The sequence below is a fragment of the Vanessa cardui genome, chromosome 28, assembly GCF_905220365.1.
Source record: "Vanessa cardui chromosome 28, ilVanCard2.1, whole genome shotgun sequence".
In the NCBI taxonomy this organism is placed as follows: Eukaryota; Metazoa; Arthropoda; class Insecta; order Lepidoptera; family Nymphalidae; genus Vanessa; species Vanessa cardui.
Window position 1 is genome coordinate 7102190 of NC_061150.1, and position 22071 is coordinate 7124260.

The 22071-nt window shown below is 38.4% G+C and overlaps 1 protein-coding gene across 1 annotated transcript in view; it reads left to right on the top strand.

The window, feature by feature from the left end:
* The window catches only part of LOC124541577 (insulin-degrading enzyme), a 32639-nt gene extending 12676 nt beyond the window's left edge, over positions 1 to 19963 (top strand). Inside the window, exons 10-26 of the mRNA XM_047119493.1 lie at positions 180 to 294; positions 2122 to 2259; positions 3873 to 3994; positions 4620 to 4704; positions 4814 to 4942; positions 6175 to 6257; positions 8371 to 8515; positions 10048 to 10203; positions 11249 to 11324; positions 13098 to 13224; positions 14821 to 14891; positions 15769 to 15926; positions 16588 to 16722; positions 17206 to 17334; positions 17932 to 18012; positions 18463 to 18579; positions 19590 to 19963. Coding sequence (XP_046975449.1) covers positions 180 to 294; positions 2122 to 2259; positions 3873 to 3994; positions 4620 to 4704; positions 4814 to 4942; positions 6175 to 6257; positions 8371 to 8515; positions 10048 to 10203; positions 11249 to 11324; positions 13098 to 13224; positions 14821 to 14891; positions 15769 to 15926; positions 16588 to 16722; positions 17206 to 17334; positions 17932 to 18012; positions 18463 to 18579; positions 19590 to 19697 — 1975 coding nt within the window. The 3' untranslated portion in view covers positions 19698 to 19963. The remainder of the gene's footprint in view (positions 1 to 179; positions 295 to 2121; positions 2260 to 3872; positions 3995 to 4619; positions 4705 to 4813; positions 4943 to 6174; positions 6258 to 8370; positions 8516 to 10047; positions 10204 to 11248; positions 11325 to 13097; positions 13225 to 14820; positions 14892 to 15768; positions 15927 to 16587; positions 16723 to 17205; positions 17335 to 17931; positions 18013 to 18462; positions 18580 to 19589) is intronic.
* The last annotated feature ends 2108 nt before the right edge of the window (positions 19964 to 22071 follow it).

Consider the following 22071-nt stretch of genomic DNA (forward strand, 5'->3'; position numbering starts at 1 on the left):
TATATTTTCCATGTATTATATGCAAAAACCTTCCTCTCGAATCGATCTATCTTTTGAAAGAACCGCATCAAAATCCGTTGCGTAATTTCAAAGATGAGCATGCATAGATACAGACAGTGGTAAGCGACTTTGTTTAATAGTATGTAATGATGATGAAGATACCTTTCCCCCTTTTTTAGCCTAGTGGGGGGTACGCGTATCGGTGCGAGGGGTTTCGCCTTCTTCGGAGTCCAAGTCGACCTCACGGAGGCCGGCGTCGAGCATATCGATCAAATTGTTGAACTCGTATTTCAGGTATATATCTAACTATATGGTAACTTAGATAGGTATATAGATCTAGTTAGATGTATGTCATAGTAATATATGTCACCGTAAGATTACAAACGTCGTTAGATTACAATCTGTGTCGTGAGATTGTAAACTGTCGATACATTATGAACTGTGAAATGTGATTGCAATTTAGATTATAATCTATCTCTCGCATGTGTAGTCTTTCGAAAGTTCGTTAAAATATTTAGTCTCGGGTCTGGACGTTTGTGGTTCTTCTTCTGATTCTCCACAACACAAGTGTTTTAGCTACTTACATTGGGATCAGAGTAGTGTATGTGGTGTACAATATTTACTTATTTATTTATTTATTTATTTATTTGTAATCAACAGCGTATACAGATTATATTTGTACAGTTTTTTTAAATTACATGAAGACTATGGCCACAAAGATTACAATATAAAATGTTTAATATAATATATTTAACAAAGTGGATAACAAAAAGAAAGTAGGTCTAAAGAAAGTGTTGACGTTTGTGACAAGAGAATAATGGGTTGGGGAAAAAGTTTCTTCGTATTTTATATGAAAATTCAAAAAGTTTTTTTTTATAGTTTATTTACATTTGACTAAAGTATGTAGGTGCCATTTTGTTCCATAACTTTTTACCACCTTGTTGGTAGTGACATGATCCCAGTGCTGTAAAAATTTTGGGGCTTCTGATGGAAAAACTGCGACAAGTGGTTTTGGCAGTCCTCTCGTGATGTTAACCTGACACTGCCTAAGGAATTCTGCAGAGACCGAAACAGATGAAAATCTGAAGGTGCAAGGTCAGGACTATACGGCGGATGCATTAATACCTCCCAGCCAAACTCTCGTAATTTTTGTTGATTGGCTAAAGATGTGTGAGGTCTAGCGTTGTCATGGTGAAAAACCACACCCCTTCTGTTGATCAATTCTGGCCGCTTTCTCTCAATTTCTTGCTTCAATCTCATCAATTGTTCGCAATACAGTTCTGAATCGATGGTCCTGCCGGGCGGTAACAGCTCATAATGAATGATGCCCTTCCAATCCCACCATACACACAGCATTACCTTGTTGCGAGTTAATCCGGGTTTTGCCACAGTCTGTGAAGCTTGACCGGCCTTTGACCACGATCTTTTTCGCACGTTCTTGTCGTATGTGATCCACTTTTCATCACCAGTTATCAGCTTCTTCAAAAATGGTTCGGTTTCATTGCGTCGTAATAAAGAATCACAAATGAGTACACGGTTCATTAGGTTTGTTTCAGTGAGTTCATGAGGCACCCATATATCGAGCTTTTTTGTGTACCCAGCTTTATTCAAATGAGTCAAAACCGTTTTGTGGTCAATTGCCAGTTCTTCAGCTACATCGTAACTACTAATATGCCGATCTTGCTCCACTTTTTCAAAAATGGCATCAATTTTGTCCGTAACAGGGCGACCAGAGCGAGATGCATCTTTGATATCAAAATTTCCGGCTTGAAAACGCTTAAACCAAACTTGCGCTACTCTCACAGATACTGCATTAGGTCCATAAACATCACAAATTTTTTTCGCGGCTTGAGTTGCATTTTTACCTTTTTTATAGTAAATTTTTAAAATGTATCGAATTTCTTCTTTGGATTCACTCATTTTAACAACAACAAAAACAAATGAAAATCACACAAATTCCTAATTTGAATTTGGAAGTACCTTCTTTAAAATTAAAACTTTTTAATGATACCAAAACCAGCCAGATACAAATGGTATAGCCAAAGAGATTTTATTACAATTTCATACATACTATATGCGAAAAGACTTTTTCCCCAACCTAATATTTATCTGTTCTTCTAGTACATCGCGATGCTGAAGTCGCAGGGCGCCCAGCGCTGGGTGTGGGAGGAGCAGCGCGACCTCATGGCGCTCGAGTTCCGCTTCCGGGATGTGCAGGACGCGCGCGCCGCCGTCGTTGCGCACGCGCACCTGTTACAGGTGACCACCATCTACGACTTACCACACGCTGTCTCAACATAACCATAGAAGCTTTAGACAGCTTGTCTTGACTTGATAATTGTACTACGATGCTGTGGACTGAGCTCAAAGACTCTTCTTTTGTAAGAGGGAAAGGGGGGGAAGGGTTAGTTAATAGCTTCGCGTCAGACTCACTAACTTACTATAGTCTGTTCGCGTTAAGAATGCAGTGAATTGTCATTGTTCACCGGCACCTTTGACCAATCAAATCTTTTCAAATTACAAAGTCAACTTCACATTGAACAGGTAAAGACATGACAAAGATGATTGTGGATTTAATTAATTATTAACTGATATTTTTATAATTTAAATTAAATTTTTATTATTATTAACTGATATTAAAAAAAATGAATACCACACCACTTTGTAAAATAAAAGTGCGAGAAATGCTGCGACACTGCAGAAAATTATTTTATTATAAACACTAACGACGACAGTAATAGTGTAAGTAATAGAGATTAAAATATTAATGACTTAATTTCGATTTTTTACATTAATGTGTACTTTTTAAATTCATTACACTTAGTGTTTAAAACAAATATAATTTGTTGGAATTTTAACACAAATATACATACACCTTTACCCTTTTATTAAAAATATTTGATTGGTCAAACAATGACAACTCACTGCATTCTTAACGCGAACAGACTATAAGTACTGTAACTCAATAATATTTATTTTGTAAATGCTATATGTTCTTTATCTATATAGTTTTATATCTAAGTAGATATATTGTTGTGTATTGTCAATTATTTTCCGCCTTCATGGTTTCCTGTTTGACGTGTCGGTTAAGCCTTCAGATATATAGCCTTTTGGTTCCGCTTACTTTGTGGTGGTCAATAAAGTCTTTGGGAGCGTTTCAAGTCTTTTCTTGGTGGTAGGGCTTTGTGCTAGCCCGTCTGGGTAGGTACCACCCACTCATCAGTTATTCTTCAGGGTGAGTGAGCCAGTATAACTACAGGCACAAGGGACATACCATCTTAGTTTCCAAGGTTGGTGGCACATTGACGATGTAAGGAATAGTTAATATTTCTTCCAGCGTCATTGTCTATGGGTGATGGTGATGACTTACCATCAGGTGGCCCATTTTTTTTTCTTTTTTTTTTTATGGTATAGGTTGTTGGACGAGCAGATGGGCCACCTGATGGTAAGTAAACCATATGCTCGTCCGCCAACTTATAACATAAAAAAAAAGTATTGCGTTACTTGATTTTGAACATTTTGACTAACACCCCCCGCCCTGGTCCCCTTGTAACTTACCTGAACGTTTTTCGTTTCTCTGTTGCGTGGTGGTCAATATCGTCTTAAGAAGCGTTCAAGTATTACGTAACGTAAATTTTGAAGATTGCTAACTCCCCCCCACCTACCCTTGTAACGCACCGTAACGTTTTTTTCTGTAACGTATATCAGCTTCTGATTCCCGATTTTTTTTTGTTTAAAAAAAAAATAACAATGTTACCTAACGTGTTGTAAGAAAGGCCCCCTTTTACGAGACACCCTTTCCCCCAAATTGCGTTACATGATTGGACGTCCCCTTTTAATAAAATAATGTCAATAATTGTTTTTTTCTACAGGAGTTTCCAATGCGTGATATCCTGAGCGCGTATTACTTGATGACCGATTGGAGACCGGATCTCATCGATGAACTTCTGGCCCTCCTGACCCCGGATAACGTGAGGGTTGGGGTCGTTGCCAAGTGAGTAGGAAAACAAATATATATATAGATGTAGAGTCTATTGCAACAACAAAAGTAACTACTGAGTTTCTTGCCGGTCTTCTCGGTAGAATCTATTTTCCGGTGGTAGCTTCGCTTGATTGTTAAATGACGATTCAAAAGTGCTTGTAAAAGCCTGCTACAATAAAGTTTATTTTTATTTGAAGAATTCTCTGTAACTTTCGGCACACCTACGGCCGGAGCTTTTCATAATGAGACCATGATCGATACTCTATCCCATATCCCATCCAGCTATCCCATAATCACTGGAATAATTCCAATGCGGGTTGGTGGAAGACACATGTGGCAGATTTTCTATGTAATTAGGCAGATGTAGGTTTAATCACGATGTTTTCTTTCACCGCCGAGCACGAGATGAATTATAAACACAAATTAAGCACATATTAATAGTGGTGCTTGCCTGGATTTGAACCCGCAATCATCGGTTAAGATGCGCTCGTTCTAACTACGGCCGTTTCGGCTCAGGATAAAATATTAACCAAAAACGAGAGAGTCAGTTTTATAGCATTTCTTCGCCAATTATTAACGCCCTCGCGTTTATAATCGAGAAATTGCCACCGTTCATAAAAATAAATTTTTGTTAAAGGTGTTTCGAGAAAAAATGCACTCAGACAGAACCGTGGTACGGAACCAAGTATGTCCAAGAAGACATCGACGAGGCCACGCTCAATGTATGTATTCAACAACAACAGCCTGTAAATTCCCACTGCTGGGCTAAAGGCCTCCTCTCGCGACTTTGTTTTATACTATGTAATAATATTATGTTTAAAAATGTTTTAGAAATGGAAAGCGGTGTCGCTCAACAAAGAGCTTCATCTCCCGCTGCCGAACGAGTTCATCCCCGCACGACTGGACTTGGAGAAATCTTCCGACCCCACCGCCGATGCGATAGCACCGGCTATTATCAAGGTAATGTTGAAAATGAGTAACTAATGAGTTTCTTGACGGTTCTTCTCGGTAGAATCTACTTTCCGAACCGGTGTAAAAAAGAGTAGCTACTGAGTTTCTTGTTGGTTCTTCTCGGTAGAATCTACTTTCCGAACCGGTGTAAAAAAGAGTAGCTACTGAGTTTCTTGTTGGTTCTTCTCGGTAGAATCTACTTTCCGAACCGGTGTAAAAAAGAGTAGCTACTGAGTTTGTTGCCGGTTCTTCTCGGTAGAATCTACTTTCCGAACCGGTGTAAAAAAGAGTAGCTACTGAGTTTGTTGCCGGTTCTTCTCGGTAGAATCTACTTTCCGAACCGGTGTAAAAAAGAGTAGCTACTGAGTTTGTTGCCGGTTCTTCTCGGTAGAATCTACTTTCCGAACCGGTGTAAAAAAGAGTAGCTACTGAGTTTGTTGCCGGTTCTTCTCGGTAGAATCTACTTTCCGAACCGGTGTAAAAAAGAGTAGCTACTGAGTTTGTTGCCGGTTCTACTCGGTAGAATCTACTTTCCGAACCGGTGTAAAAAAGAGTAACTACTGAGTTTCTTGCCGATTCTTCTCGGTAGAATCTACTTTCCGAACCGGTGGTAGCTTCGCTTAATTGTAAAATGACGATATAAAAGTTTTTCAAAATTTGATTTGTAATCGTCTATCTGGCTAACATACGAGGACAAAACACACACCACAAATATATGCTAACAATAAATATATACCGACCGAATAGAATTGGGATAAGGGCAGGATGATGTCGGCTCTCTAGATTATTTTAGTGTCGTGGTATACCTATAATGCCGTTATCTACCTAAATTCAATTAGTAGTTATGAGCAAAAATAACATCAACAACAACAGCCTGTAAATTCCCACTGCTGGGCTAAAGGTCTCCTCTCCCTTTGAGGAGAAGGTTTGGAACATATTCCACCACGCTGTTCCAATGCGGGTTGGTGGAATACACATGTGGCAGAATTTCTATGAAATTTGTCACATGCAGGTTTCCTCACGATGTTTTCCTTCACCGCCGAGCACGAGATGAATTATAAACACAAATTAAGCACATGAATCAGCGGTGCTCGCCTGGCTTTCATGATGTTGTCTCATATTTATTATTAAAAAGGAGATGAGGTTCTTCCGTTCCCAAGAGTGAAACAGTAAAGATCTCATACTGCATCCAAGGTCATGATAATTGTTGTTTTTAAAGGGATTTTTTTTCTTGTTCGCAGGATACCCCCCTAATGAGACTCTGGTACAAGAGGGATAATGAATTTTTGCTGCCCAAAGCATTCGTTACTTTGGACTTAGTCAGGTGAGTTAATTAAAGATATTTCATTTTGAAAAGTATCATCAAGATAACCATTTCATGTAGAGCCTTTCGCAAGCTCGGTTTAAGCTATAGTCATCCCCACTCCTTGTACGTACAAGCTGCAACTCAAAACAGGAATATTATGAGTATTAATAATAGGAGCATTTCAATATTTCATTAATCTATATCAAATCAATTCAAATCAATTTTTATACATATAAGAAAATAAAATAAAATTGGTGTCTGTTTGTAATATAAAAATAGCCCTCTTTTTCTACATGCATATGTATGACATTAGTCTTATATTGAATACTAGCTGTGCCCACGAACTTGCACGCTTTTGAATTCAACAAAAAAAAATATTGTAGCCAATGTTACTCCTTATTATATCGGTTATCTGCCAGTGAAAGTCCCGTCAAAATCGGTCCAGCCGTTCCAGAGATTAACCGGAACAAACAGACAGACAGACCGAATAAAATTGTAAAAAATGTTATTTCGGTATATGTACTGTGTTTACATACATATGTATACAGTTGTTTGGAATCCTCAATACGAAACTTATATAGAAAAAATAAATAAAGTCCATTATTTATTTAAAAAACACTTAAAATATGGAACCTCTGGTAATAATATAACTATGAAGCAACTGCCACTGCCTTGTAATAGAAGGATCGAAAAAGATCAAATATTGTTATATAATATACTGAACAATGGAATCGACTCCAGTTACCTTCTCTCTAGACTGGATCTTAACTGTCCAAGATTAAATTCTCGAAATAAACCTATTTGTAATATACCGTATACCCGCACTAAATTTGCAGGAAATGGTTATATTATTAGAAGTGCAAACCACATTACAAGATGTTCTTTAAATTGGATATGTTTCATCTCTCTCTCCGTCAATTTAAATCTGCTGTAAAATATTTATTGAATGAATCTAAATGATATTTAACCTATATATTGCAATAATTTTTTTTATTTAAAGTTTTAATTTTAATATTTATAATGATAATGTATAATTTATAATAGTAATTATTAATATGCTTTCTACACTCTGAAAGTCATTTATGTATTAACTGTCATAGGAAACTGTTTTGGTTTAGAGATTAATTATGTACAACATTTATAATAAATAATAGCACTGTTTGTTTCCAAAATATAAATAAATAAATAAATATACATTGAGTAAAAAAGGGCTATTTTAACCTTTAAGTACTGACGTGGGTGTCTCACAGACGGTGACAAAACATATATGAGCTTTATTTCGGCGCCTTTAAAGTTACCCCCACGCCCTTCTCTGTAGCTTCGGGATCCAACGCAATGATTGTTCGGTCGAGCCAGATTACAGCATATGTGTATTATCTATGAGTCGAGCGAAGTCACAATATTGTTGAAAACCCTCGACGTCAACCCAAAACATTCAACGACTCAGAATCTTTATGACTTGAACTATATGACACGACGTTGATTAACACAATTATTAAATCAAAAACTTTTATAGATTTGCACAAAGTATAAAAATCCAAATAAAGTTGAACTAAAACCCACCTATCATGAAGAAATGAAAGCTTTCTTAAATAGTAGCATTTTGATTAGTACCTAATAAATGTTAATCTCATACGAAAATGTTGTTGTTTTTTAATTTTCCTTAGTAAATCAATAATAAACGGATCATATTGCAATTAAATCATGTGAATTTTAGTGAATATTAAGAACCCATTTCGGTTTTTTAAGTAACCGTCTAATAGACGTCACGTCATCATTTATGATCTGACTAAACCACGTCAGTACTTAAAGGTAATATTACAAACAGACACTCCAATATTATTATATGTATAGATATGTGATGGATATCAGCTGTGGTTAAACCTTCAGTTGTGGAACTGGACAAGGGTTGTCACAATCTGGTAGCTTTCCTTCTGTGTGGTCCCTCCAGTTCCACAGACAAGGGTTGTCAGAATCTGGTAATTTTCCTTCTGGATCTGGTCTGGTCTCCGGTGGTAGCTTCAATTAATTGTAAAATGACGATTCAAAAGTGCTTATAAAAGCCTACTTGAATAAAGTTTATTTTGATTTTGATTTTTGTCTTTGATGGTTCTGGTCGCGCCATTGGCAGCCCGTTGGCGTACTCGGACCCGGCGAGCTGCAACCTGACGTCGGTGTGGGTGCTGCTGCTGAGAGACTCTCTTCAGCAGTTCGCTTACGCGGCGGAGCTGGCAGGCCTCCGCTGGAGTCTCGGGAACGCCAAGTATGGCCTCAGTGTGAGTACATTACAGTAAAGGAAGAAAGAAAGAATTTTTATTTGTAAGCATCGTTTTGATACATCAGTGACATAAACAATACAATTGAATAATATCTATAGACATTTTACTGCCAATATCAGAATAATTTATTATAAGTGGGCGTATATTCAAAGTATTGTTCACAAATTCAGTAAAGTTTTAATTAAGCAAATCAATCACAGATAATTTCACAGTAGCTATAAATATCTTTATGTTAAAATATCACAAACACATAAAAACACTAAATCTATTTAAAATACAGACTGTTGGAAATTAGCGATTCGTCGCATACGTGGTGCGCGGGAAATCTTAAATGTAACTGCATTCAAGATGGCTGCCTCGCTACCAGCGCCGCGACGCTTCACTAGAGCGCCGTTCGACTTCCATTGACACTCTTTTCCAGCCAGTACGAAAAACAAGATGGCGCACCATGCGCCGTCATATCTAAGAAAGATTTTAAAAAGAAATTATCAATATTTATTTCTCATGCGAATATGATCTTTGCACGGACGCAATAACTTGTAATATCATATGACCTAATGTATTCGTCAATTTGACGCGTCGGTTTACATGCACTTGCTTTCTCTGACGCGAGAATCTATAGCGACGGATAGTGTCGAATGGAGCGATAGGGAGCTATTTCTATTGGTTGTGTGAATCGGCAGTAATCGGTTTTAATTTCATTCCATTGCATTTTCCGATGCTACATCTAATTTGTGTCCTACTATACATAGTTATATATAGTATACTTTATTCAAGTAGGCTTTTGCAAGCATTCTAGAAACGGCATTTAATTTTTTTTTCTACTTTCAATAAATCTTCTTGGAGCAAGGTATCCGTTTCTATAATAAAAATCCGCAGACATTTTTAACTTTGCCGTTTTCGTAAATTTAATTCGTTTGTAAAAAATACATTGGTATGGGATTAGGAGGCATATTATTCGATACAAGATTTTGTAGATGATAAGAAAGCGTGGAATTAATACCTGTTGACTTCCAGGCAGGATATATTACACGCGTATATAATTGTATTTAACTAATATGACTGTATTTTGTAAATTTTGAAAAAGAGTAACTATTGAGTTACTTGCCGGTTCTTCTCGGTAGAATCTACTTTCCGAACCGGTGGTAGGTAAAAGGGCTTGTAAAAGTCTACTTGAATAAAGTTTTTTTTTATTTTTATTTTGATTTTAACAATTATATCAAGTGAAGCTATAACCGGTTCCGTAAGTAGATTCTACCGAGAAGTACCGCTAAGAAACTCAGTACTTACTCTTTTCCACTATCCCAATTACACAGAGTATTTAAGTATAGTACAGTTAAATTTATGTAGGATATACAGTCAGGTAATCAATAAATACTAAGTTTATGCTTTTTATCTTTAATATATTCTTGTATTCAGTAATATTATTTATCAATGTTTTTATAAATAGGCAAAGTTAAAAATAACAGTGGAATCTTATTACAGTTTTCTCTAATTCTAGCTCATTTTTTTTCTGATCGAACTTTCAGATAACGATAGACGGTTACGATGACAAACAACACGTCTTGCTGGAAAAGATCATAGACCATATAGTCAACTTCAAGGCTGACCCGAAGAGGTTCGAGATCATGAAGGAGAGTCACATCAGGGCCATCAAGAACTTTGAAGCAGAACAGCCTTACCAGGTCAGTGGGACATGTCAGGAACATCTAGAAGAACCACAACAGCCTGTAAATTTCCCACTGCTGGACTAAAGGCCTCCTCTCCCCTTGAGGAGGTTTGGAATACATTCCGCTACGCTGTTCCAATGCGTTTTGGTATATATTTTCCCTTCATAACTGGAAAACTTAACTTTTATTTCTGCACCTCGAATATAGCAACGTTTTTGGAAATAAAGTTGAATATATGAGCTGAGATGTCCCAGTGGTTAGAACGCGTGCATCTTAACCGATGTTTTCGAGTTCAAACCCAGGCAAGCACCACTATATATATGTGCTTAATTTGTGTTTATAATTCATCTTGTGCGTGAAATCTGCATGTGCCTAATTTTATTGAAATTCTGCCGCATGTGCATTCCACCAACCCGCATTAGCACAGCGTGGTGAAATTTGTTCCAAACTATCTCCTTAATGGGAGAGGTCTTAGCCCAGCAATGGGAAATTTATAGCCTGTTACTTTTTTTTACTTTTAGTTGAATGTATACAAATAATAATTATTAATGTGTATCACCTCTGCAACTTGATTTTGTATTTATTTTACTTCTCAACTCAAAATTCATAAGAATGAATCTCGACCTCTTCACGTCGAATCAAAATCCGCCTAAGTCGAAAACTCTTTAATTCGAATTTGGTTTTCTCCCTTGATATTCGAATTCTAGAGGTTCTACTGTACTTTAAGGGTAGTTTTAATCGGCTGATGGTAAGTGGTCACCATCACCCATAGACAATGACGCTGTAAGAAATATTAACTATTCCTTACATCGTCAATGCGCCACCAACCTTGGGAACTAAGATGTTATGTCCCTTGTGCCTGTAGTTACACTGACTCATTCAAACCGGAACACGACAATACTGAGTACTGTTGTTTAGCGGTAGAATAACTGATGTGTGGGTGGTACCTACCGAGACTGGCTTGTACAAAGTCGTACCACCAAGAAAAGTTTAAAGTCGGTTTTTCTTTTTGTTATATTTTTTTATGTATACTCGTTTGAACGCCTGGCGTTGTTTGCAGCATGCCGTGTACCAGCAGGCTCTCTGCCTGTCAGACGTCGTGTGGACGCGCTGCCAGCTGTTGCAGGCTGCGGAGAGTGAGTCGCCATCTTTTAATCTATACATATAATAAAATCGGAGTGTCTGTTTGTAATAAGTGTCTGTTTGTAATATTAAAACAGCCATTTTTTACTTAATGTATGTATACACGGTAAATATTTATGTAAGGAAAACAAAAGCATATACGAACAAAAGCAACCAATAGAAATAGCTCCCTATCGCGCCACTCGACGCTATTCGTCGCTATAGATTCACGCGTCAGAGAAAGTGCATGTAAAACGACGCGTCAAATTGATGAATATATTAGGTCATATGATATTACAAGTTACTACGTTTGTGTAAAGATCATATTCGCATAAGAAATAAATATTGATAATTTGGGATAGCGTGCTCAATTCGGATGTGATCGGTTTTACGAATTTAGCCGATGCGACATCTAAGTTGTGTCGTACTATACAGTTTTCCATTGAATTGTACAAAATTAATATTAGTTAACAGAAGTAGCAACACATAGGTATGATAGATAGATAGATAGATAGATAGATAGATAGATAGATAGAGTGAGAAATATCAAAAGCTAACTAATACCGAAATAACATTTTTTACAATTTTTGTCGGCCTGTCTGTTTGTTCTGGCTAATCTCTTGAACGGCTGAACCGATTTTGAAGGGACTTTCACTGGCAGATAACTGATATAATAGGGAGTAACTTTGGCTACAATAATATTTATTTTTGTTAAATTAAAAAAGGTATCCGTTTCTATAATAAAATTCCACAGACATTTTTAACTTTGCGGTTTCATAAAATTATATCATTTGTAAAAAATACTTTGGCAAAGAAGGCATGTTATACAGTACAAGATCATATAGATGATAAAAAAGCGTGGGATTATAACTTGTTGACTTCCAAGCCGAATGAACTACGACTGCTTAAAAGTGGGAAAGAGTAACTAGTGAGTTTCTTGCCGGTTCTTAGTAGAATTAACTTTGGGAACCGATGGTAGCTTCACTTAGTACAGTTGTTAAATAACGATTCAAAAGTGCTTGTAAAAGCCTACTTGAATAAAGTATATTTCGATTTTGATGTTTAATCTGTGGGAAGGCAGGACCGATTTTCGTTAATTTCGTTAAATAAATAAATCTTTATTCGTTAAAAAGATATTGAACAGAGCGGTTTAGTTTTATAATTGATTTGTACAATTTTATCTTATTTCAATCAGTTGGGTGTAGTACTGTAGGTAGGTTTGAGAAGACTTTCACTGGCAGATATATGATATAATAAAGAGTGACTAAGTCTACAGCAATTATGTAGCGGTAAAAGCCTGCTTGAATCCTACTACTATTATAAAGGCGAAAGTTTGTATGTATGGATGTATGGATGTTTGTTACTCTTTCGGGTAAAAACTACTGAATGGATTTGAATGAAACTTTACCACAATATAGCTTATACATCAGAATAACACATAGGCTACAATTTTTGAGTTTTCGAATGTGAGGTCGTAAAAAAACACATTTTTTGCGCTTACATTGCAAACGCTGACTGAATCCTACAAGATAGATCAAAACAATGTACTACAGTATTGTACAACTTAGAAAGGTCTACAAAAAAGTCCGTGATGGTATATGTTTATCTCTTAGGAATAACCCAAAATAACCATTTTTTATCCTTTACTTTGTACGAGAAATAATGACTTATTTACGAAGCGATTTTAAGCGATTACTAGACTAGACGGGACGAACCTGAAGTCCACGAACGAAGTCGCGGGCAAAAGCTAGTAGTGTATATTTAGATTTTTGGTTTTTTACTTCCAGCGATCACACCGGAGCGGCTGAATGAGTTCGCGCACCAACTCGTGCGCAAGCTGCATGTGGAGGCGCTCATGTTCGGCAACCTGACCCGCGAGAGGGCGCTGGCAGCAGCCCAGGCTGTAGAGGACAAGTAAGCACTTAACACCTCTTTCAGCCAATTGAACAACAACAACAGCCTGTAAATTCCCACTGCTGGGCTAAAGGCCTCCTCTCCCTTTGAGGAGAAGGTTTGGAACATATTCCACCACGCTGTTCCAATGCGGGTTGGTTACACATGTGACAGAATTTCGATGAAATTTGTCACATGCAGGTTTCCTTACGATGTTTTCCTTCACCGCTGAGCACGAGATGAATTATAAAGACAAATTAAGCACATGAATCAGCGGTGCTTGCCTGGGTTTGAACCCGCAATCATCGGTTAAGATGCACGCGTTCTAACCACTGGGCCATCTCGACTCGGGCACTCTCGACAAGGATACATGACTATGTTTAATAGCCATACTTTGCTATTTGGTGGTATAATATGCGATGAATGTGGTACCTACACATTATGGTCTGTGCCGTGCGCACAAGTATATGTGGATTTTTTATTTAATACTCAATTACTCGCTGAGTACAGATAAGTAATATAAATTAAATCAAATCGAAATATACTTTATTCAAGTAAGCTTTTAGAAGCATTCTTGAATTAATGAATTCATTTTACAAATTCCTTTGTGGTAGGGCTTTGTGCAAGCCCGTCTGGGTAGGTACCACCCACTCATCAGTTATTCTACCGCCAAATAACAGTACTCAGTATTGTTGTGTAACTACAGGCACAAGGGACTTAGCATCTTAGTTCCCAAGGTTGGTGGCACATTGACGATGTAAGGAATAGTTAATATTTCTTACAGCGTCATTGTCTATGGGCGATGGTGACCACTTACCATCAGGTGGCCCATATGCTCGTCCGCCACCCTATAAAAAAAATAAAAAACTATATTAAGTGAAGCTCCGGTTCGGAATGTAGACTCCACCGAGAAGAACTGCCAAGAAAATTATATATGTCACCGTAAGATTAAAAAATTCGTTAGATAATAATCTGTCTCGTCAGATTGTAATCTAACGAAATCTTTGCCCAAAGCAAGCCACCTTTTGTGAAGCTCCGTAAAGATCTCATAGTATAACTTTAAAACCATTTTATTCATAAATTAAATTATGTTGACCTTGTGATTTTTGTTGTTGTATTTAAATTTTATTTTATGTTTCGTTTATTTATCTATAGTTTATTTTAATTTTTAATTTTTAGTCAAGATATAATTATGTTAGTATAGCCTTATCTTAAGGTCAATATTGTTTACACCTGTAATGATTTATTCACCTAGATTTAATACCCTGTATCTACTGCTAAGTGAATGTGTTAGTGATAAGTCGATGGTGTAAGTATTTCCAATAAATAAATAAATAAACCGTGAAATATGATTGCAATTTAACGCATTATTTTTCGCTATATTGTAATCTATCTACAATCTGAATAGACAGATTGTCATCTAACGAATTTTGTAATGTTACGGTAACATATATAAATCTTATTAGATTATATTAGAGATGATTTATTTCCCATTAAGAACAAAGTTCACTTACATAGGAAACTTAAACTAGTAGCAATAATAAACATACATATAGTTAATGGTGACCTTATTTATACAAACATATAAATCTTAATGTAACTAAATCAATTTCCCAGGTTACCGAAGGACGCCACGCCGCTACTGGCACAACAGCTCCTGCTTTACAGGGAGGTCGAAATCGAAAAAGGTAACCCGCACACTACACAACGATCATGCTCCATGACGAAACATTAATCTTGTATACTACGACTCAGATGTAGCATCGGCAACATTCGTAAAACCGATCACATACGAATTGAGTACGCAATCCCAAATCATCAATATTTATTTCTCATGCGAATATGATCTTTGCACAAACGTAATAACGTGTAACATCATATGACCTAATATATTCGTCAATTCGACGCGTCGCTTTACACGCACTCGCTGTCTCGGGTCGAACTGACGCGGGAATCTATAGCGACGAATAGCGTCGAGTGGCGCGATAGGGAGCTGTTTCTATTGGTTGTATGAATCTTCAGTAATCGGTTTGATTGGATTTGCCGATGCTACATCTAAGTTGTGTCGACCTCCGTGGTCGAGTGGTGTACACCGGTTTTCATAGATATATATGTATAGTCTACCATAAAGTATTGCGTTCAATTATACAAAGTATGTCATGATTGACAATTTTTCGATAGTTCACAATCTCGCAAGATAGATTATAATCTAACGGCATTCACAATTTTACGGTGACATACATCACATAAAAATTTGTCGTGATCGAGTAGTGTACTACGCCGGTTTTCATGGGTCTCCGAGGTCGGGACTCCGAGGTCCCGAGTTTAATTTCCGGCCACGTCGATGTAGATTATCATTAGTTTTCTATGTCGCCTTGGTTCTGGGTGTTTGCGCCGTCATTACTTCGATGTAGATTATCATTAGTTTTCCATGTTGTCTCGGGTCACGGTGTTTTTTGTATCGTTACTTCTGATCTCCACAACACAAGTGCGTTAGCTACTTACATTGGGATCAGAGTAATGTGTGTGATGTTGTTCGATATTAATCTGTCGGTCCGCCCGCAGGCGCGTGGTACGTGCGCGAGACGGGCAACAGCGTGCACAAGTCGTCGTGCGCGTCGCTGTACTACGCGTGCGGCGTGCGGCGCGCGCGCGCCAACGTCACGCTCGAGCTGCTCGCGCACGCGCTCAGCGAGCCCTGCTTCCACGTGCTGCGCACGCAGGTACCCACCACACACACGCACACACACACGTACACACACACAAACGCGCCACTCACGCCCGCCCCCACACACACACGCGCACACACACACACACACGCGCCACTCACGCCCGCCCCCCACACACACACACTCGCACACACACACGCGCCACTCACGACCGCCCCCCACACACACACGCACACATACACACACACTAACACGCGCCACTCACGCCCGCCCCCCCACACACACACGCACACACACACACACGCGCGCCACTCACGCCCGCCCCCCACACACACACACGCACACACACACACACGCGCCACTCACGCCCGCCTCCACACACACACGCGCCACTCACGCCCGCCCCCCACACACACACGCACGCACACACACACACACGCGCCACTCACGCCCGCCCCCCACACACACACGCACGCACACACACACACGCGCCACTCACGCCCGCCCCCCACACACACACGCACGCACACACACACACACGCGCCACTCACGCCCGCCCCCCACACACACACGCACGCACACACACACACGCGCCACTCACGCCCGCCCCCACACACACACGCACGCACACACACACACGCGCCACTCACGCCCGCCCCCCACACACACACGCACGCACACACACACACGCGCCACTCACGCCCGCCCCTTGCAGGAGCAGCTGGGCTATATCGTGTTCAGCGGCGTGCGGAGGTCGAACGGCGCCCAGGGGCTGAGGATAATCGTGCAGAGCGACAGGCATCCTGCCTACCTGGAGGAGAGGATAGAAAAGTTCATCGAGGGGGCGAAGGTAGTACAAAAATGTTTTAACTATAATTGACTATAGCAAGTATAAGCTTATTAATGTACATCCCCATGACTCAATGAAACACATACCTATGACCTATGAAAATAAAATAAAAAACAAATATCTAAGGTACGCCAAGTTTCTGAACCGTTGCTACGTTTTTGCTTATTGATTAGGAAGTGTAATCATTGAAATAAAACTAGTTATAACGGATTTGAATCGCGTATATTAATTATTTTTAACATCCCGACGTTTCGAGCACTTTACAGCGTCCGTGGTCACGGGTAGACTAAGGTGATGTATTTTTATTAATATACGCGATTCAAATCCGTTATAGCTTGTTTTATTTCAATGTGTAATCGCGAAAATTTAAGACAACATTAAGTGTAATCACTTCTATATTGAATATAGATTTTGTTTTATTTGACTTTAATTTATGTCGAAATCAGATATTTAAAATAATAATAATAATAAATATTTAATCAGGAATATCTAGAAAACATGTCGGAGGAGGATTTCCTCAAGCACCGGGCGGCTCTCGCAGCGGAACGCCTCGAACGCCCCAAGCGCCTCGCCATCAAGGCCTCGCAGCTCTGGAGCGAGATCACCGCCCAGGTAATGTATCCAGAAACGCACGTGACACTGGCGATATAATCTGTGCTATTTGACCATAAAAAAAAATCTAGAAATAGCCAGCGGCTCGTCCCGGCTTTACACGTTTATATTTTTTTCCAACATGTTTTTTTAAATTCTCTTGTTGACGGACGAGCATATTGGTGAAACAAATATATATATTTATATAAGGCTTTTCATCGTCAATACGCCACCAACCTTGGGAACTAAGATTTTACGTCCTTTGTGCCAAAAAAACCGCATCAAAATACGTTGCGTAGTTTCAAAGATCTAAGCATACATAGGGAGAGACAGTGGTAAGCGATAGCTGTAGTATGTAATTATAATAAATATGACACAACATCACATACACTACTCTGATCCCAATGTAAGCAGCTAACGCACTTGTGTTATGGAAATAAGAAGTAACGATACCACAAACACCCAGACCCAACACAACATAGAAAATTAATGGTAATCTACATCGACTCGGCCGCACAAACCCGGGACCTCAGAGTGGCGTACCCATGAAAACCGGTGTACACACCACTCGACCATGGAGGTCGTTTTAATTATGTTATATGAAATAATATTTTTCAGATGTACAATTTCGACAGACCACGAGTGGAGGTGGAAGAACTGAACACGGTCACAAAGGCTGAACTACTTGAATTCTTTCAGGTAGCTACATTTTATATATATTTATCCCTTTCCCTCAACATAAATTTCACATAAGTTAGAAAGAGACAGAGCATTGTTTAATAAAACTAACAAAAATCAAAATATACTCTATTCAAGTCTTTTAAAAACACTTTTGAATCGTTTAGCAACTATATTAATTGAAGCTACTACCTGTTACGCCCATAGACAATGACGCTGTAAAAAATATTAACTAGTCCTTACATCGTCAATGTGCCACCAACCTTGGGAACTAAGATGCTATGTTCCTTGTGCCTGTAGTTACACTGGCTCACTCACCCTTCAAACCGGAACACAACAATACTCAGTACTGTTATTTGGCGGTAGAATAACTGATGAGTGGGTGGTACCTACCCAGACGGGCTTGCACAAAGCCCAACCACCAAGTATAAACATGTATTTCAAGTTTTATATAATTTCGTTCGTTTCCAGAAACACATTGCAACGGATTCGACTCAAAGGCAAAAACTGTCGATATACGTCGTGTCGACGGCAGAGGGCGGCGCCGGCAACGATTACGAGGCGACCGGAGGTGAAAAGAAACAGGAGGTACGTATGAGATGGCCCAGTGGTTAGAACGCGTGCGTCTTAACCGATTACAGCGGGTTTGACCCAGGCAAGCACCACTATATATATGTGCTTAATTTGTGTTTATAATTCATCTCGTGCTCGGTGAAGGAAAACATCATGAGGAAACCTGCATGTGTCTAATTTCATCGAAATTCTGCCGCATGTGTATTCCACTAACCCGCATTGGAACAGAGTAATGGAATATGTTCCAAACCTTCTCCTCAAAAGGATGGCCTTAGCCCAGCAGTGGGTAATTTACAGTCTGTTCTTATTTTTTGTTGAAGTGTGAGTGAGTCAGTGTAAATACAGGCCCAAGGAATATTATGTTTACCAAGTTCAGTGGCGTATTGACACAGTAATGGATAGGTAATAATCAGCGCCATTACCTATGACCAGTGGTGACCACTTTAATTTTGCAGTCCGCCTTTCAATTACATAAAAAAACAGGTAACAGCGCCACCTATCGGGTCCCAACTAAACCACTCAACGACTGAATCATGCATAAGTGCATCTGAGATGCAAAGAATGATTAGTATTACTTACAGTGTCGATTTATTTGGTGGTGAACACTTACCATCTAGTAACTCATTTGCTCTATCATTAGCTATGGCAACATCGGTCAAAAGTTTTTTTAATGTTATATGTCGGTGGGCGAGCATTTGGGTCACCTGATAAGTGGTCACCATCGTCCATAGACAATGAGGCTAATAGAAATATTAACCATGCCTTACATCGTCAATGCGCCACCAATATTAGGAACTAAGATGTTATGTCCCTTGTGCCTGTAGTTACACTGACTCACCCTTCAAAGTAGAACACAACAATACTGAGTACTTCTGTATGGCGGTATGTCTGATGAGTGGGTAGTACCCAGGATTACACAAAGCCCTACCAAGACAAAAGTCTAGTTTTTCTAGGAGAGTTTGTGTAACTCAATTAGCTGTCAGAATAACAGGTTATTTTAATGTGTTTTTTATTTTCCCTTACAGCCAGTCAAGATACAAGATTTAGTCGAATTTAAATCGAGACGGCGGCTGTTACCACATCCGGTGCCCTTCGCGAGCGTGCCCAGGAAGGGGACGCATTGCAAGCTATAATTACACTCGATACACTTAGTACACCAAGTGTTTTACTGATTGATCAATCAGTATATGTAAAAGACAGCCTGCACTGACTGGCTGTTGATTCGAAAATTATGTGACAGAAAAAAAAATAACTTTAAATATGAGACTCGTGCGAGTCTATTGTCTATTATTATGTTAGTTATATATGTCACCGTAAAATTATAAATACTGTTAGATTATAATCTATCTCGTGAGATTGTGAACTATTAAAAGTTTGTGAATCGTAACATACTGTTTATAATCTACTTTATTATCTATCGAAGTAAGAAATTTTATATGTAGTTTAACTATTTCAGTTAAACTACACATAAAATTTCTTACTACCGAAGTTGTATGTGTTTTACTGTGAGTTGTATAAACGTTCACAATCTTTCGACAGTTCCCAACTGCGCGATATATATTATAATCTAAATTGTAATCATGTGAATTACGATTAACAATATATCTACAGATTACAATCTCACGAGGTTTTAATCTAACGATGTTTGTAATCTTACGGTGACATAGACACAAATTAAGAAAAAACGAAAGACATTCTATTCTAGTTTAAACCGGAGTCATTGGTTAAGATATGCGTTGTAACCAACCATTCGCTGGAAAAACGCATTCAAACTCAAACTCAAACTCAAATTCCTTTATTCAATATAAAAGCATTACACTTACTTATTGATTGTCAAATAAACACTACCACCGGTTCGGAAAAAGGAACACCCTGACCTGAGAAGAACCGGCGAAAGAAACTCAGCGAGTCTTTTTTTTCTGTTATTTTTTTTTTTGTCAAATTTATATGTCATTACGCGCTTCCCCCACGTGATCTTAGGAGGGGGGGGGGACTACCCGGTTCCCTGGACCGCCGATTACGCCCAGGTCCACTGGGTACCCTCTAAGTCTTTCGGGGGGTGGGCGTATCGCATGCTACCCTGACATGCCTTCTAACCACTGGGCCATCTCGGCTCAAGTGTGTTCAGAGTGAATATTACATCTCGATATGTCAGTCAGTTTAAGCACAAATAAATGTTGTATTATATTTTAAACTGTTGTAATAATTAGATATGATTAGATAAAACGCTGTTTGTTTGTTTGTTGTATATTAATATTATAAATGTGAAAGTAACTCTGTCTGTCTGTCGCGACCAAACTGCTGTTGAATTTTATGGAAATCGGTGTGAAGGAAGCTTGAACTCAAGGAAGGACACAGGTTACTTTTTTTGTCTGACACGTGACAACCAAAACGCAAGCGATGCCGCTGCGATTACTAGTATAATATATAGCTAAAGCAACTTTGGTTTTAACCGGCTGATATACACACTGGGTTCAACCCAGGGTATTGAGCAAGTGTGTCTGGATAGGTATAGTACGACGCAACTTAGATGTAACATCGGCAAAATTCGTAAAACCGATCACATCCGAATTGAGTACGCTATACCAAATTATCAATATTTATTTCTCATGCGAATATGATCTTTACACAAACGTAATAACGTGTAATATCATATGACATAATATATTCGTCAATTCGACGCGTCGCTTTACACGCACTCGCTGTCTCGGGTCGAACTGACGCGGGAATCTATAGCGACGAATAGCGTCGAGTGGCGCGATAGGGCGCTGTTTCTGTTTGTTGTGAATCGACGGTAATCGGTTTTATTGGATTTGCCGATGCTACATCTAAGCTGTGTTGTACTGTACCAGTCAGTCGTGTATTGTACCACCCAACAGCAACTTGTGAGTGAGCCAGTGTAATTATCGGCACAAGGGATATAACATCTATAGTCTATTCCAATGGGAAGAGGAGAAAAGGTAAATAAACAACTTTGACCTTGAATTGATATGTCATTTGCGTTCGACTAGTGAGGTGAAAATAATTGAATGAATGGGTAATTAATGCTAAAGAACGATATATATATTTTTTATTTTAAAAGTAATTTTCCGTTTAAACAAAGTCAGGTCGTAATAAAAAACTTCAGAGAATTCCGAATATGCATCCGTGCACATGATACGAAAGATGAGAGACGAATGTCTTTCTTAACATTGTATTATTTTCAAAATTATAAAATTGCTATGCACAAAACTGATCTACATTTCGAGATAAGAGATTCTTTTTAAGTAAAATAATTATTTTAACATTTTTGGTAAAAATATTATTTTTATGTAAAAACCTTACTGTATAAAAATAACTTTTTTGTCTATTAGGTTACTTTTTACGTTTCTAATAAATAATTCATATTATATATTACAACCAATTAAATAAATGTATTTAAAAAATATATCTATAATGAATTTTAAAACTAAAATAATATATTTTTTATCTGTATAAATTCATTCGTCTACATTCGTTTAGCGAACA